Source organism: Syngnathus acus, chromosome 9 (assembly GCF_901709675.1).
Source record: "Syngnathus acus chromosome 9, fSynAcu1.2, whole genome shotgun sequence".
Classification (NCBI taxonomy): domain Eukaryota; kingdom Metazoa; phylum Chordata; class Actinopteri; order Syngnathiformes; family Syngnathidae; genus Syngnathus; species Syngnathus acus.
In genome coordinates, this window is record NC_051094.1 from 18752501 (window position 1) to 18770975 (window position 18475).

General features: G+C 46.0%; 1 protein-coding gene across 2 annotated transcripts; it reads right to left on the bottom strand.

Annotated features, from left to right (window-relative positions):
* Window positions 1-14262: 14262 nt before the first annotated feature.
* On the bottom strand, window positions 14263-18475 carry isl1 (ISL LIM homeobox 1). 2 transcript variants are annotated; one of them, XM_037259542.1, is made up of 6 exons: window positions 18283-18475; window positions 17906-18095; window positions 17060-17319; window positions 15893-16179; window positions 15301-15468; window positions 14263-14723 (listed from the first exon to the last, which is right to left on the bottom strand). In XM_037259542.1, the coding sequence occupies exons 1-6, from the start codon at window positions 18308-18310 to the stop codon at window positions 14607-14609; spliced, it is 1050 nt and encodes a 349-aa protein (XP_037115437.1). In that variant the 5' UTR covers window positions 18311-18475; the 3' UTR covers window positions 14263-14606. The 2 variants fall into 2 exon arrangements, with proteins under 2 accessions (XP_037115437.1, XP_037115438.1); XM_037259543.1 differs by having other exon boundaries at window positions 15893-16176; window positions 18283-18474.

The following is an 18475-nucleotide window of genomic DNA, read 5'->3' on the forward strand; positions in this document are numbered from 1 at the left end:
GCATGTTTTTGGGAAGTGGGAGGAAACCAGAGTGCCTGGAGAAAACCTACGCGAACGTGGGGAGAACATGCAAACTCCACAAAGGGAGGGCCGGAGGTGGAATCGAACCCGCACCCTCCTAACTGTGAGGCGGACGTGCTAACCAGTGCCCCACCGAGCCGCCTTATCAATCCCCCGGGGAAATTCAGAAGCCATCTCACAACCGGGTGTTGATCAGTTGACAACTCCATCCTTCTTTTCAACTAAGTGTCAACAACACGCGGCCACAAACGACACAACTACAAAGTCGTAGGGTGTCCTGGTGCCAAGTGCACATATGGACACCCTTGTGTTTGAAAATGGTGTTTGTTCGACACAGAAGTCCAAAATGTCAGGTTCTGATCAGGGGAGCCGTTCCTCCCAATCACGCCCTTCCAGGTCTCGCTGTCATTGCCTACGTGAGCATAACAGTCACCTAGCAGAATGATGGAGTCCACAGAACGAATGGCAGCGCATACCTTGGCTTCAAGCTGTCACGTGCCTGCGTCACCTGACTACCAGCTACGCCCACAATCAAGCCAATCACCAGCTCTATTTAAACTCCGTGAAGCCGGTGGTTGTCAGTTCGTCCCCTTACCCTGCCCGTGACGCCACTGCTCACTGTGCTCTGCTCACTGTGCCCTGCCCGAACGATTCCCGTTGTCGACTTTGCTCGTGTTCTGACCCGACTCGCCTTGCTCGCTCCCTGTTCTGACCACTCGGCTGTCCTCGACCACACTCTGATCGCCGCCTGCCTCAACCACCTGCCTGCCTCCGACTACGCGCTGCACTCTTCTGCTCAGCCACACCAGCCAGACCAGCAGTCCAGCATTCCACTTCCCCTTTCCCCTGTTCAATAAAGGTTCGTGCTGCATTTGGTCACCCTGTCTCTGTTCCTGACACAAGCATATGCAGTGATCCCTCGCCACTTCGTGCTTGACCTCTAACGAATGTGCTACTTCGCAGGTTTATAAGTGATGGGACAACAGAATTTAAATACACGCTGATAGCACCTCTGAGCAATGTGCGTCACTGTGGACAAGCGCGGGAACCATGGCAGCCAGCCTGTCACAAACGAGGTAGGACAACTATTTGCAACACTGTTTATTTAGGGAATGCGAAAAAAGGAGAAGGGGAAAAGGGAGGCTGGAACGCCAGCAGAGCTGGTGCATGAAGCGACTGACAAGCCGGTCAGCGAGCTTGCGTCGTTTATCGTGGTGGCATCTCATTACACAGCGGAACAGGCAAATGGCAATCAGGGGGTAGTGTGTGCGTCATGCCAGACAACCAGCCAGGCATACCGCGACACAGGAGATTAGGCAAACTGGAATCAGGTGGCAGGCGTGCGTGTGTCAAAGCAGACGGAACGGCGAGGACTGACCGATGAATGCCGTGTTTATAAGCGCCCTAATCAGCGGGTAACACGGGGCAGGTGGTGGTGCCGAGGTCCCGAGGTCTAGCACAGCGGACAGATCAGCCGGCCAGCAGGACAAGAGCCAAGACGTGACACAGCTGCGCACGAAGGAACCGTGCACCGCTGTGCAGAAAGAGTCGGGACAGCGGCAATGAGCGCTCATAGCGCGGGGTGTGCCTCTGAGCAATGTGCTTCAGTCAGCACAAGCACGGGGTGCGCGACTGGCTTCCGTGCACGTAGGAAAAAATCACTGCCGTCCAGGAGTTGGGACGGCGGCAATGAGCCCTGATTGTGTGGGGTGTGCCTCTGACCAATGTCACTGCGGACGTGACTGAGTTCAAGCGCCACGCGCGAGGAAAGAAGCACCAGTCGGGAGATGTGACAATATCACATGTTTGGTCATTTGTTTAGTGTAAAGGTACAATACATGAACAGAAGAGTGTGGGAATGGATAATAAGAGAATGGGAAAGATTTGTGTAGTGTAAAACTATTGGGGAGGGTTTAAAAGGCTTTAATATTGCATATAGGACCACAATGCAACAGGAGATTTATACGCAATCGTGACTCACCTTGGGTTTTGCTGTGCATGATGTCCGGGTTGGTGTAACGTGGTAATTCTGAAGGTGGACACTTTGCATTGCTTGGCAAGGAAAGTTACTCCCCAATTGACTTGCAATACACCCATGGCCTTTAGCGGCCAACAAGACAATATAATGGTGTTTCAATTTCTAAATAATACAAACAGTAATCCCTCACTACATCGCAGTTCGATTAGCGCGGCTTCAGTACATCGCAATTTTTTTTCCCATAAAAAATTAAAAAATTCACAAATTCAAAATAAACCTTCTAATTGAGGAATTATGGCACGAAAGTTGCCAACACGCCAGCAGAAGGCAGGGAGTGTCCACACAATTGCAGTATGTACACTTGTAACTTTTTATTAAAAATGTTGTTATAATAATAAGAGCTAAGCTATTCCTTTGTCTTTAAAAGTCACAGCTTTTGAGGATATTTCAACTTGAAAAGCACCAGCTCTGAGCCATAGAATATACCTGTTGCAAAAAACAGCTTTAACACAATTTTTAAAAAATTCATTATTTTCCCTCTAGATGGCATCCAGTTGGTCAAAACGTTTTTACCCCAGTTAAATTCATAACCTGCCATTAGCAGTACATGGTTAGTAATGTCCTCAAAGGTACCGTATTTTCCGGACTATAAGGCGCACCTAAAAACCTAAAATTTTCTCAAAAGCCGACAGTGCGCCTTATAGTCCATTGCGCCTTATATATGGATCAATTGATGAATTTGTTGATCCAAACTGGTTGTACACAGTGCTCTGCCAAAATGTTTCAGTACGTTTTAGTACGACTAGTAAATTACAAGGTCACATCGCTTCCCAACATTACGGCAACTGTAGTCAGGGGGCGTCACCGAATAGCTGTTGTACCCGCGAGGCTATTTCATTTCAAAATAGGCTGCTCCGTTAATGTTTCGAGTAAATTTACGGATTGATATGGAAGGGTAACATAGGTAAGCAGTACAAATGGCTTAGATCGAACTTTAGTCAGTTCCGATCATTTTATAGGAGATCGTTTGAGAAACGCGATTGTTTACACTTTGCTGAGGCTCATGGGAGATTGCGAGCTGAGGCTCATGGGACTTTGCGGATGGCTAATGCTATAACGATAGCTGCTATACGTACCAGGCTATTTCATGTCAAAATAGGCTGCTCTGTTAATGTTTCGAGTAAATCTGTCAGGGAACAAAGACAGGGCTACCAAGTGCAGCACGATCCTTTATTGGCAAAGGGGAAAAGGGGACGTAGAACGCTGGACCTGCGGTCTGGCTGGCGTGGCTGAGCAGCAGAGCACAGCGCGTAGTCGTAGTCGGAGGCAGGCAGGCAGGTGGTCGAAGGACGAGCAAGTAGTCGGGACAGGCGGCGATCAGAAGCGTGGTCGAAGGGCGGGCAGGTAGTCAGGACAGGCGGCGATCAGAAGCGTGGTCGAAGGACGAGCAAGTAGTCAGGACAGGCGGCGATCAGAAGCGTGGTCGAAGGACGAGCAAGTAGTCAGGACAGGCGGCGATCAGAAGCGTGGTCGATGTTCACGGAAGCAGTTGGCTACAAAGATCGGTCCGGGGAAAAAAAGGCAGCAGTGTCACGGGCAGGGTAAGCAGACGAACTGACAACCACTGGCAGAACACAGAGAGGTTAAGTAGGGGACCTAACGAGCTGTAGCAGGTGCTGGCAATTCCATGAGTAGGGCTTGGCTGGAAGTCAGGTGACGCGGGAACGTGACAGAACCCCCCCCCAAGAGACGGCCCCCGACGTCCCAAAAACAGAACCCCGAGCCAGAGCAGGAGGCCGGGCGGGAGGGGGGTTCCCCAAGACGCGCGGCAGTCAATAATCCGACAAGTCCGAGTCAGAACACATCGACCAAGCCCCGTCATCAGGCGGCACCACCGCCCAGTCCTCCTCCCCAGCAGTGGCATCGGGAGATGCCGACCTGGGGGCCGGCATGGGAACCGAATGGGTCCGTACCGGACGACTTCGAGCAGAAAGCCGGTCAGACCATAACACCACGCCCACCGGAGCAGAACCCGGCTGCGGACGTCGCAACGGCAGCCGAGTAAGGGCCCGGGCCATACGCCGCGGCTGACGGCGAGACCGGACCCGCGGCCCACGGGTTGGAGAAGCGGAGGGCCGAGAGGCAAGGGCACGGGCTGGAGTCGAATAGCGGGTCTGGAGCAGGGACTCGCGACAGGTGGTAGGGGGCAAGAAAACCGTCCCCAAACGGATCCCTGCTTGGCGGGTGCCCTTAGGTATCTTCTGGCAAGAGGCCACCCAGTGACCCTCACCCCCGCAGTACAGGCAAAGCCTATCTCTGAGGCGCTTACTACGCTCCTTCACAGAGAGAGAGGTGCGTCCTATCTCCATCGGTTCCGGCCAGCTGGGAGTAGTAGTAAAGGCGCGCTGACTTTCGTGGACAGGGTCCCTGGCGGACGACAGGTCAGGCGGAAAAACCGGTGCTCTCCCTGACACCCGAGGTGTCGGGCTGATGTCACGGTGACGGGGGGGCGGAGTCACCCTCCTCTCCTCGCGTCGCCTTGACTGGATCCGCCGGTCCACCCGTGCTGCCAGGTCCATGGCCACTTCAAGGGTCTGAGGGCGCTCGTAGGACACCATCTCGTCCTTGATATACTCCGCGAGTCCGTGGAGGAAGGCGCCGACGAGAGCCGGGGTGTTCCAGTCGCTACGATGCGCCACCGTCTGGAACCGGATGGCGTACTGGGCGACGGATCTGCTGCCTTGGTGCAGCGTGATGAGCTCCGTGGAGGCGTCCTCCGAGGCGGAGCCCAAGTCAAACACGCGCAGGATCTCAGCTGCGAAGGCGTCGAACGACGAACAGGCGGGTCCCTGCCGCTCATATTCTGCCGTTCCCCACAGCCGTGCCTCGCCCGTCAGGTGAGTGAGCACGAAACCCACCTTGGCTGGTTCCGTGGCAAATGTGACGGGCTGGAGGTCAAACAAGACGCGGCAGTTTGTCAGAAAGGCCCGGACGTACTTGGGGTCACCGTCGAACCTCGCGAGGTTGCTGAGTCTGGGCTCAGGGACGTCCACGAGCTGCCTGGGCGCCGAGGCAGGATGGGGCGTGGACATAACGGTGGGCTGATCGGCGGGACTGAGCGGAACGGTCGTGGACAGGGCTCGCGCAAATCGGTCTGCAGCAGCCAGAGGAGCCAAGTCTTTGAGGTCCCTGAGAGCCTCTACCAGTTCCTGGTGGAGCTGATGGTGCTGCTGGAGCTGCTGTTGCTGCTGCTGGAGCTGCTGTTGCTGCTGCTGGACGGCCCTCGTTAATGCCGCCATCTCCTCTGAGGTCTTGCTGAGCTCCCACTCCGTGTGGGTCAGGCGGTCCAGGTCTGAGGGATCGTGCGCTGGTTGCATTTTAGGTCAGTTCGTTCTGTCAGGGAACAAAGACAGGGCTACCAAGTGCAGCACGATCCTTTATTGGCAAAGGGGAAAAGGGGACGTAGAACGCTGGACCTGCGGTCTGGCTGGCGTGGCTGAGCAGCAGAGCACAGCGCGTAGTCGTAGTCGGCAGGCAGGCAGGTGGTCGAAGGACGAGCAAGTAGTCGGGACAGGCGGCGATCAGAAGCGTGGTCGAAGGGCGGGCAGGTAGTCAGGACAGGCGGCGATCAGAAGCGTGGTCGAAGGACGAGCAAGTAGTCAGGACAGGCGGCGATCAGAAGCGTGGTCGAAGGACGAGCAAGTAGTCAGGACAGGCGGCGATCAGAAGCGTGGTCGATGTTCACGGAATCAGTTGGCTACAAAGATCGGTCCGGGGAAAAAAAGGCAGCAGTGTCACGGGCAGGGTAAGCAGACGAACTAACAACCACTGGCAGAACACAGAGAGGTTAAGTAGGGGACCTAACGAGCTGTAGCAGGTGCTGGCAATTCCATGAGTAGGGCCTGGCTGGAAGTCAGGTGACGCGGGAACGTGACAAAATCTACGGATCGATATGGAAGGGAAACATAGGTAAGTAGTACCAATGCGTTAGATCGAACTTTAATCACTTCCGATCATTTTATAGGAGATCGTTTGAGAAACGCGATTGTTTACACTTTGCTGAGGCTCATGGGAGATTGCGAGCTGAGGCTCATGGGACTTTGCGGATGGCTAATGCTATAATGATAGCTGCTATACGTACCAGGCTATTTCATGTCAAAATAGGCTGCTCTGTTAATGTTTCGAGTAAATCTACGGGTCGATATGGAAGGGAAACATAGGTAAGTAGTACCAATGCGTTAGATCGAACTTTAGTCAGTTCCGATCATTTTATAGGAGATCGTTTGAGAAACGCGATTGTTTACACTTTGCTGAGGCTCATGGGAGATTGCGAGCTGAGGCTCATGGGACTTTGCGGGTGGCTAATGCTATAACGATAGCTGCTATACGTACCAGGCTATTTCATGTCAAAATAGGCTGCTCTGTTAATGTTTCGAGTAAATCTACGGATCGATATGGAAGGGAAACATAGGTAAGTAGTACCAATGCGTTAGATCCAACTTTAGTCAGTTCCGATCATTTTATAGGAGATCGTTTGAGAAACGCGATTGTTTACAGAGGGCTCGTTGGTTATTGGCTAGTGGATGCATACCGCAACCCTAGTCAACCTCAGTTTGTTGCAGTATAGCTTCTATTTTATGCGCCTTATAATCCGGTGCGCCTTACCCGGACTGTCTCAGTAATTATAGGCCAGTTTCAAACCTCCCATTCATAGCAAAACTTCTTGAAATAGTAGTAGCACAGCAGCTTATTGATTACATGGTCGCCAATAATCGATATGACTCTTTTCAGTCTGGTTTTAGAGCTACTCATTCCACTGAGACAGCACTTGCTAAAGTGACTAACGATCTCCTCATAGCTATGGATTCAAACACTTCATCTGTACTGTTGCTACTCGATCTTAGTGCTGCCTTCGACACTGTAGACTTTGATATTTTATTAGGGCGTCTTAAAAGTTGTGTTGGTATTTCAGGGTCAGCACTAGGCTGGTTCCATTCCTATCTATCAAATAGGACGCACCGAGTGGTCCATGGCAATGCGTCCTCTGAGCTCTATAATGTTACGTGTGGTGTCCCACAGGGATCGGTCCTCGGACCAATTTTATTTAATAAATATAATATTAGTTTTCAATGCTACGCGGATGACACCCAATTATATATGCCGTTATCGATGACAGATCCGCGGGATTGTTGTAATCTTGAGGCATGCCTTGCGGAGATCAAGCAATGGATGTCTCTCAACTTCCTTCGTCTTAACCCAGATAAAACTGAGATGTTGATAATTGGTCCAACTCGTTTTCAACACTTGTTCAAGGAAACCGCTATAACTATAGATAACCGTACTATCACTCAGAGCGATACTGTAACTAATCTCGGGGTAATGTTTGACCAAACTCTCTCCTTTCAAAAGCACATTAAGAATATAACCAGAATTGCGTTCTTTCACCTTCGTAATATTGCAAAGATTCGTCCGATCCTCTCGACCGGTGATGCGGAAACTATTATACATGCGTTCGTCACGTCGCGCCTGGACTACTGTAATGTATTATTCTCTGGTCTTCCTAAGTCCCGCATCAAAAGTCTACAGTTAGTACAAAATGCTGCTGCAAGGCTGCTCTCACGGACAAGAAAATTTGATCACATTACCCCAATATTAGCCAACTTACATTGGCTCCCGGTCCATTTAAGATGTGACTTCAAGGTTCTTCTATTAACCTATAAATCACTGCATGGCTTAGCGCCTTCGTATCTCGTCGACCTAGTTGTTCCTTATGTTCCGTCTCGTAACCTTCGTTCGCAAAACGCTACCCTTTTAGCGACACCGAGGGCCAAGAAAGTGTCTGCAGGGTCTAGAGCATTTTCTATCCGGGCTCCAGAGCTTTGGAATGCCCTCCCAATGGATATTAGGACTGCTACCTCAGTAGAAACATTTAAGACACGTTTAAAGACACATTTCTATGACATGGCCTTTAACTAACTTGTAGTGGCCGATTCGGCCGGAGTTTGTTTTGTTTTCTCGCCTTATAATCCGGTGCGCCTTTTAGTGCGGAAAATACGGTAATCATAATGTTAGAGTCACCCTCTAGTGCCAATATAGCTCACAATTCCTCAATTTAGTTTACTTTTGCAAAAAAAGTTAGTCAAATGATACAGAGCACTCCTAAGAATAAAAGACGCAAGGATTTTTCTACTGATGAGGAAAATGTAATGTAGTACAGCGATTCCTCATTCATCGTGGAAGATGCGTTCCAGAACAACGAAAAACTAAATCCATGAACTAGAAACGGTATACAGTAATCTCTTGTTTATCGCGGATAATTGGTTCCAAGACCACCAAGACGATATGTGAAAATCCGCGATGTGTCACCCTTTTATTAACATACATACATTGTTTGTGTATCAATAAGTGTATATTAAACCATATAAGTGCATATGTTATCATTTGAAGATTAAATAATAGTTTCAAACATGGAAATACTATATTAATACGTAGTTTAAATGACATACAGAAAATAATGTATAAATAATATAAAGTCAAAGTCAAAGTCGGCTTTATTGTCAATCCCTTCATATGTCAAGACACACAAAGAAACCGAAATTCCGTTTCCTCTATCCCACGGTGACGAGACATACAAGTAGACGACACAAAATAAAAACAAGAAGGCACAAACAATAAATAATAAATAATAAATAAATAAAATGAGCGATGAATAAATAATAAACCAATAACCCAATAAATAAGAGGAGCAAAACTGAGCCAGTGTGCATACAGCAGACAGTAAGCATAGCGCAAAGAACAGGACGCTACGCAGAAAGGGGGAGCGAGTTCAGGATCCTAACAGCCTGGAGTACGAAGCTGTTGGAGAGTCTGGTGGTGCGGGAGCGCAGGCTCCTGTACCGCCTCCCAGAGGGCAGAAGATCAAACAAAGAGTGAGCGGGGTGACTCACATCACTCACAATCTTGGTCGCCTTGCGGGTGAGATGGGAGGTGTAAATGTCCTTCAAGGAGGGGAGAGAAGCACCAATAGTCTTACCAGCCGTTTTCACTATGCGCTGCAGGGCCTTCAAGTCGTAGTCAGTGCAGCTGCCACCCCAAACAGCAATACAGCTGGAGAGGACGCTCTCAATGGTGCCGCGGTAAAATGTAGTCATGACGGCCGGAGGAGCGCCCGCTCGCCTGAGTTTCCGAAGGAAGTACAGGCGGCGCTGGGCCTTCTTCGCCAGTGATGCGGTGTTGGTGGACCAGGAGAGATCCTCACTGATGTGCACCCCCAGGAACCTGGCGCTGCTCACTCTCTCCACCACAGCACCGTCGATGGTCAGCGGCAGGTGTTGGGCGTGACCCTTCCGGAAGTCAACAACAATCTCCTTGGTCTTGTCGCTCTGCGGCGCGGGCTTGTAGTCCGTGATGGTCTGAATGCCCTGCCAAAGGCTCCGTGCGTCCCTGCTGTCCCTGAAGTGGGCGGTAATTTTGCACGAGAACGCCCTCTTCGCTTCTTTGATGCCCCGGGACAGGTCGGCCCTCGCAGTCCTCAAGCCAGCCTCATCCCCCGCTCTAAAGGCTTTGTCCCTGGCCCTCAGCAGCCTGAAGACAGCCCCTGTCAGCCATGGCTTCCGGTTAGCCCGAGTGACGACGGATATTGAGTGTGTCACATCATCAATGCACTTCCTGATGTAGGAGGAAACAGAGTCAGTATACTCCTCAATGTCCGCCCGACCGTCGCAAGTGGCAGCCCTCCTAAACACGTCCCAGTCAGTAGAGCCAAAGCAGTCACGAAGCGCATCAGAGGCACCCTCAGGCCACACCCGTACCCGCTTGCGAACTGGTCTGGATGTTCTCACCTTTTGTCTGTATACGGGCAAAAGCATAACAGTGATATGGTCAGAAAGTCCAAGATGGGGGAGGGGGGCGGCTTTGAAAGCTCCTTTATGCGAAGAGTAGACCAGGTCCAGGAAGCTGTCGCCACGCGTAGGAAAATCAACATGCTGGTGAAGCCTCGGAAAAACAGACTTCAGGTTAGCATGATTAAAATCCCCAGCGAAGATGGTGAAACCGTCAGGGTGCGCTGTCTGTTGTTCACTGACAGCCTGGTATATGATACGTGTGTGTGTATGTGTGTGTGTGCGTGTGTGTGTGACATGTATACGTAGCTAAAATGTACATACTGTAAATATGTTTTTAGAACTCTTTTACTATTATAACAACTTTTTTGTAACAAGGTAGAAGTGTACATACTGTAAATGTTTTTAGAACTCTTATTATTATAACAACTTTTCTGCAAATGTGGTGCATTTGCAGACAGACAAACCGGAGCGCTGCAAGTGTGAGGGGGAATCCACAGTGCTGCCGACTCCCACCCCTGATTCCCCTGGTCAATGTAAATGTATTTACATGTTCTATAATAGATTGATCTGCATGTTGAAGGGCATCTTTCTGGAATAGAGTGGGCTATATTTCGAGAAAGGTCCAGATAAAAAATGTTTAGCATGCCAGTCAGTTCAGCCTTCGTTGTACCTTCCATTGGGTTATAAGTAAATGAGACCAAATGGTGGACTTGGATTTGCACTTTGAATGCCCAATTTTTTATGCAAATAAGTGACACAGCGTGAATTGGTTGACAAATGTCTACTTCTATCCCACAAAGGCGCAAACACCCTTCTACCACCAATTCTAGCACTGCGAGGTTTAGCAAAATACCAAAAGAAAGAAAACGACCAATACGCACCGACTGCGCTCGGCGCAAGACTTGTGCCTTAAACGAAAATAGAGCCCCCTGTCTTCGATGCTATCGGCTACTGTTCACTCATGGATAATGAGCTCTAGCTTCAAATATTGCAAATTTCTTTTAAGAACGAACCTATTTCAAATGCTGGTAATAGATTGCATTTAGGCTACCTACTGGAAATGTACAGTATAAACTAACTTAAATATATATGTAAACCAATTTGAAAGAGTTTTCATGAATTTCACAGAAATTAATCTTGTTTAAACCACAATCTGCCATATTTAAACATTGTTCATTTGTCGTAGCTGATTGGGTTTCATCAATTTTGAAAGTCACAGATTTTGTTGATTTTAAGAAACATAATTAATATAGTAATTATACCATTAGAATTGTATGAACTATAAAATTGAAATTAAATTGAATACGTGAAAATAATTGAAAATAAACTATGGCACTCATTTTTTTCTGAGTGAGAAGGGAAATGAGAACAAATTCTCTTTTACAATGCCGACTTGTCTGTAAAGTGGCACGGCCACGGGCACATACAAATATCCACCTTTCCTTTACTCTCTAACAAATTTAATTTGTGCAGATTATAGCAGCCATTCAAAGAGTTTAACTATATTATCTAGAACGTGATGCTACCGAAACTGTCGCATAAATACTTCAAACAGTCATCATGGATGATTATTAAGTCAGATCAAATACTGCAAAACTTGCAAGCTGCTCAGTAAGTATCTACATTTTTAACCCAATATGGCTTTGTGAGGGAGAGGGAGCGGGCGGTATGGGTTGTGCGCTGACTCGTCGGTCATCCTCCCTCTTTCTGCAGATTCACATTTTTTTGTTCTGAAAATAATTTTTATTTCTTAAATTTTAAGGAGTGTTGGGAGTGCTAAAATATAGCTCACAAAATATTTAAATAAGGTTGTACGATGGCAAGCATTTGTTTCAATTAGTTAATGGGGGGGGGGCGGAATGGGGAGTTAAAATTGTGACCGTATCATTGAACAGACTGTGGTAGGCTCCAAAAACTGCAGTACAGGTTTAATAAATGTTAAACCTAATTGGCCATACATTCATATTCAAATTCTCAGAATTAAGAATTAGTGACGCATTGTGCAGTATAGAATAAAGCATGGCGTTTTTTAAGTGTTAGAGGAAAAAAAAATAAAAATTCGCCTCAAAAGAGAGGTGATAATTTGTACCACTGACTTTCTATTTCATGTTCAGGCTGTGTACCCCGCCTAGCACCCAAGACAGATGGGATAGGATTCAGCACGCCAGCGACCCTTGTGAGGATAAACAGTTCAGAAAATGGATGGATGGATGGATGGATGGATGGATGGATGGATGGATGGATGGATGGATGGATGGATGGATGGATCCGCTTCTCCCCGACAATCATCAGTGTTAGTTCAGCACACTTTGATTGAGTAAATCCAAAAGATTTTTTTTCAGCATACTGTTGGTGTCCTTTGGTTCCATTAGATTTAATTAATTCATACATGTAGCTACATTGGTTGTGCATGATTAAATTTCCTTAAACTAAGATATATCCATTTAATATTTGGGGGAAAAATAGGAGAAAGTTATGATAGTTGTCTACATTTTTTACGTCTCATCGAAAGTTTAGTCTTTTTTTCAGTCATGAGTTCGTGTATGCTCTTCCCTATATAAATCGTTTAAGAATCATGAGAAAACTAGTAAGGAGGTCATTTACAATGATGTATTATTTTTTCTATAAATTTTGAAACTTCAGTTAGGCCAGGGGTGTCCAAAATTTTTGCAAAGCGGGCCAGATTTGGTTAGATTAAATTGTATAGGGGCCGACCATTCTCACCGACATTCCTCGAACCATTACCATTGTAAATGAACTTGTAAATATGTAACTCTATCCTTTGCTGTCTGCAGATAGGTTGATATTGCAAATGAGAATCTATTGTCAATTGCACTACCAGAAACGTTAAAGATTAAAATAATAATACATTAAATACAAATGAACAATTTTATGAAAGTTGAATGATTGTTTTAATTAGATATATTAAGTTTGTTTAATTATTGTTCTTGTATTAATGAGAAGGGTGATATTGGTGTTTCGACTGCAGTAGACAGGCCAGGTGCATCATGTCAGATTTTTAATCGAAATTAAATCATTCTCCATTTTATCTTTTTTATTTCAACTTCATAACTTCAAATTACTTCATAATCGCAAAATAATAATGCATAGTTAGTTTGTTGTTTGCGATCACTGTGAGTGGGCGGTGCAGACGCGTAGTATTGTGTAGAGTTTGTACGAAGTAGACAGCTCTCACCAGTAGTCCGTGTGCCCCCTCCCACCCTCCCTGTGCAGCGTCACTTGCAGCGTCTCTGATTTTAGCATCACCTTAGTCCTTGGTGTGCGGACATTTGAATGAGGAAGTGTCTGTGTCACTGATTATCATTAAAATGGACACTTGTGTGCGCGTGAACTGGGAAGGGACGGCGGAGAAACGCTCGCAACCGATCGTGAGCGCTGGCTCATGTGCGCGTTCCGGTTCGGACGAGTTTCATTTCTGTGGCTCGCTCTGGCGCGCGCAGGTCCCCGCGACAGTGCCAGCGGGCCACTTATTATTGATTTTATGACACAATGTTTCGGGCCGGTCTAAATTTAGACGCGGGCCCCGGATTCTGAACACACCTGAGTTAGGCCAACTAAAAATCCCACGACATTCATCGTCGTTTTTACTGTGGACAAAATGGAATTAAATGCATGGACACAACTGAACCCAGACAATTAAGTGGACATACTAAATGAGTCGTGATGGAAAACAGACCTTTCGTTTGTCACAAAAAGTTCACGTCTTGATTCATCCGTTTATTTTATGCCAAAAAGAGGTAAACGTTTTTTTACGTTTATGTTTTCAATTCATAAATTTTATACATAATACTCCTGGTAACATCAGCCCAAAATGTGGTTGCATTTGTAGATTACACCATTAAGGGGATTGAATCAAAGCTCCACGTATGACAAGTATTGTTGAAATAAATTACATATGTTTAAATAGAGTAATAAATACGCAATTGTAATTCTGAATGTCAGATGTTAGAAACAACTATCCCAAAGTAATTTCTGAAGCCAGATGTCCCTAAAACATTGGACGGCCACCTATTTCTTTGTTCGAAATCAGGGGGGCAAAGACGTTGCACGCTGCAAATTGTTTATAATAATTAATAACAATAGTTATACTGTCCCAATGTGTGGGAAAAACGGATAAAACCTACCATACTTTAAGATACAAAATCCGTGGCAACTTTGTTGACAAGTATAAGTATTATATTCCATGGAAACAAAACCCTAACGCATTTAATCCTTATTAAGTGATACGTCTCCACATCTTTGGAAAATAAATCATTTTCGGGCAACCCGAACTCACTAATACCCCATGAAGCTTGGAACAAAAGAGGTATACTTTGTTGCAAATGCGTTATTTAAAGTATTAATACAATTTTGGAATATCGGCAAATACAGTGATTTTTCGAATTGAAAAGAAAATCCTTAACTTCGATGGAGCGCACGGCATCTGCAAATAGGGTCTTCAACTCGCACTCAGAGGTCCAACGTCTACTTAGCGCGGTTTTTGTCTTCTATTTTGGCAATGAATAATAAAAATAAATAAATAAATAAATAAATAAATAAATAAATAAATAAAAATCAACAAGCAGTGTCGGCTTGAGTGATGCAATTTTCTGTCTTCTGCGTGGATTTAAGAATTGGTTGTCGGTGGTAAAATCCCATGATTGTCTTCACAGTGTCAAAAACACAACCAAATGGTTGTTTGGTGCAGCCCGGACGGATGAGATGAACATGGGGAGATTCAGTTTATCCAGACAGCCTCGGACTCAGGCTTCAATCGGACTTGACACCATGCTGTTCGGTGTGTCTGGAAGCTGAGATGACATGGACGCTACCTCGCTGCCAGTTGAGTTTGAACCCGGTCCACCCTCCGAAAAACTAACCTGTGAAAACCAAGTACCGGTAAGAATTCCCAGACGCCAAATGGGGTAATAATAATAATAATAATAAGAAGAAGAAGAAAATGTTGGATGGATAATAATAATAATAATATAAAAAAATTGGTCCGTGATTATTGATGTTGATGAAGACGATGAAGGCAAAGAAACAATTATAACCAATAAACAAAATACAGCAGTGGCGTGCTTGCATTTTTAAACAAGTAGTCCTTATAAATATTTTAACAATCCTTCATTCGTTCACGAGTTTTCTATACATGAATAATCAAATAATCTAACCTCGAAATGGAAATCATTTGGGATCCGTTTATTTAATGTCCAGCATGAGCCACCGAACACAATCATTAAGTGTGTTGCTGGCAAACCCCCGTGATTATTTATATAAAAACTGACTGGGAAAATATGAAGAAAAAAAACAAACCTAAACGAATAAACAAACAATCGACAGGAAGTAGACTATAAAGGCATCGGCAAATTCAAACATATTTGTTACATTTGCGAGATATTCTGCATATATAGGCTATTTATTTCGTCTTAACTTAACGGTTTAAAAATAACCTACCAGTTGCTGAAAGGCGGGCTGGTCGATGTCGCTCTGCAGAGCAAAGTCGCTCAGGACCTTCCAAGGTGGCTGGTAGCTCTGCACCTCCACAGGGTTGGCTTGGATGCCGCCGTCGTGCCGCTCCGGACTGGCCGCCACCATCGGCGTGCCTGTCATTCCCTGGATGTTCTGCAAGACGGACGAGCTGGTCAGGTTATATTCACTGCAGGTGATTGCACATGACGACTGTGGGTTTACTGAGTGTGGTTATGCTTGTTCAAATGCGTGAGCTCGCGCTATCGTGGGGAAAGTTACCTGGAATTAATCACCCCTCAGTCAGAACAATCAATAAACAAATAAATATGTGAATTCAGATGCGATGAGGGAAAAAGCTGTTTTATTTTTAATTTTTGTCAGATTAATTAATGTGTTAAACTGTTCGTTCACGCGCTATTCGTTCACGCGCTATGGTGTACACTGCTCCAACGCAGGACAAAAATTTAAACTAATTGTGTGTCTTGTGGCAGACACTTTACTTAAATAAAGAATGGAAAAGCCTACAGTCTGGGCTCTTTGAAGGCAAAAGGCTCGAGTTTAATGAAACCTCCTTTACCGTCTTGTCATTTGGCTGCTGTTGTTGAAGTTGCTTCATCAGAATACTCCTTTTTTTGTCTTTGCACCGCTTGTTCTGGAACCAGACACGGATGACGCGCGGGCTGAGGCCGGTCATCTCCACCAGCTGCTCCTTCATCAGAGCATCGGGCCTCGGGTTGGCATTATAACAAGTTCGCAAAGTGTGTAGCTGCTTCTCGTTTAGTACTGTCCGAACCCGAGTAGTCTTCTCTGGCTGTTTGTGGATGTGGGGCCGGAGCGCAGACTGTCGGGTGGAGATGGGCTCTGCTGTGAGAATGAACGGGTTAAGAAACCCAAAGAAGAAAACATCAGTTTAAATCGCTAGGAATCCAAGCAAATAAAGACTTTATTCCCTTACAGAATTTTCATTTTAAGCAATGACCTTTTTAACCAGAATCGCAAAAACTATACACATAAGGTAAAGACTTTTTTGTTTTTATAGAAAGCTGTCGGTTAGTTATAGGCGACATAGGTCGGCTGATTTATTATGATTTTTTTTTTTTTTTTTACATTTTATGCGTGTTTCTTTTTTTTTGTATTAACACACATTTTTAAAAGTCGTGATTTGCATCGTAGTCATATTGTTTTACTTACATAAATGTGTTTTCCCTTGTTGGGCACCATAAAATCCACTGTTCAAAACCCTCTATCCATTTGCTATAACCTCATTCGGGCGGCGGGTGTGCTGGAGGATCTCCCAGCTGACTTCGGTGAGAGGCAGGGTACACTCTAGACTGGTCGACTTTTCAGAATCAAAAATGCAAGTGCAAGGAACACGCGCACACGCACGCGTGCGCACACACACGCGCGCACACACACTCACAGACACGCGCAGACTCGCGCGCGCAACATCTGTAGCTTATTTCACCCGCGTTTTGAGGTCACCACAAAACCCAATAGACCGTATCACATGTGTGTGTCATGAATATTGTCATGAAACATTGTTGTCAGTATTCAACTCGGAGACAGTGTAAATATCCAGTGAATGTCGTATCATTATTAAGTAAACACGAGTTGTCTAAGTTGTAAAAAGAAAGAAAACCTATTCAATAACGGACCGTCATGATCCAAACCCCGGAATTGCCAAGACGAACAGTTTGAAACTCATTGCCCGACAATGCCTCCCACCGCAAGGTCTGGATTTTACCTGCCATTTGCAGCGGTCTGGCGGGGTGCAGCGGACTGAGCGGATCTCCGTGTCCCAGAGTGGCCCGCTCCACCACGTCATGATCAGCCCGGCAGAAGAGGCCGTCTTCGCGCAGAGCGAATTCGTCCCCCGGGATGAGCTGTCTGCTGCAGGCCACACAGCGGAAACATTCGATGTGGTAGACTTTGGATCGGGCCCTCATTACAAAGTCGTTCTTGCTGAAACCGATGTTGCATTTAGCGCATTTAATCCCGTATAACCTGTGAGACACACCAAACGTGTATAACAATCAGAATCGGCGAATAATAACAGCAACGATTTATTTTTAATTTTTGCACATTGTTAAAATACTGTCCATTTTTTATTCGTTGCTTGGTTGGCCATTTTTCGAATGGAATTGTGATAAATAATTTATGTCAAGCCCGCGGCCCTCGTGAGGATAGGCGGTTTAGATAATGGATAGATGATGAATTTATATCAATATGTGTGTGCATATTTCCATAATAGGGCGCAAGGAATGCAGCAACCAGGCCCAAATGACTTGTTGGAATTGTTGATTTTTAAGATGTATGTTAGAATAAATGACTTGTTGGAATTGTTGATTTTTAAGATGTATGTTGGAATATGACGTTCTGCCATACTACAACAAGAAACGGTGCAGCGTAAATAGCCAGTGTATTAAATAGGAGTGGCAATATGGTTCTAAGAATAATATCTTACACCATTTTAACACATGATAATAGGGGAAATTATTATATTCGAAATACAGTACGTTTCAAATACACTGCACGTCCGGAAGTGGCTTTAATAAAATTGAAAGCTCTCGTCCAACCGTGGTTGTCCTACCTGATGTAGTCCCGTTTACAATATGTCTTTCCGTCCCTGACGAAGCACGTGCACGACTCGTCCAAGTACTGACTGCACTCGGCGCATTTGAGACAGGCAGCGTGCCACTCCAGATCTGGGGAGACCCGCAGGATGTACTGATCGTGGATCTGGTTTCCACAGCCCACACACAGAGACACCGGCCGTTTTTCTAGAAGGTCGTTGTTAGTGTACTGATTATTATGATGAATATATTCGTATCGTTAGTATCTATTAGTCCGATAGTTAAACTTAAAAATTAATACAAAACAAGTTTCATTCAAACAAGCAATTAAGTGTCACAAAAAGTTAGGTAAACTGAAAATAATTTAATTTAAACTAGTGGGCATTGAACTTACTTTTCGGTGGATCCCCCATGTCTCCCATGTTGCCAAAGTAAGACAAGGTTAGGTCCACAGTCAAAGCGGGCTGCTGCGTCTTGATGTGTCTTCTGCTGCCGGGCCAGGAGGGGCTACGCCGTCCAGCTCGGAGAGGGAATGCGTGTGTGCTCGTGTGTATTTCTCCCTAGTGTGTGTGAAACTCTGGTGCTGG

Coding starts and splice junctions, on each gene's coding strand:
- isl1 (XM_037259542.1), bottom strand. CDS start 18,310: ATGGGAGACATGGGGGATCCACCGAAAA. Junction 18,096..18,282: donor CATGGGGGATCCACCGAAAA/GTAAGTTCAATG, acceptor ACGACCTTCTAG/AAAAACGGCCGGTGTCTCTG. Junction 14,724..15,300: donor AGCCCGCCTTTCAGCAACTG/GTAGGTTATTTT, acceptor TGGTTTTCACAG/GTTAGTTTTTCGGAGGGTGG.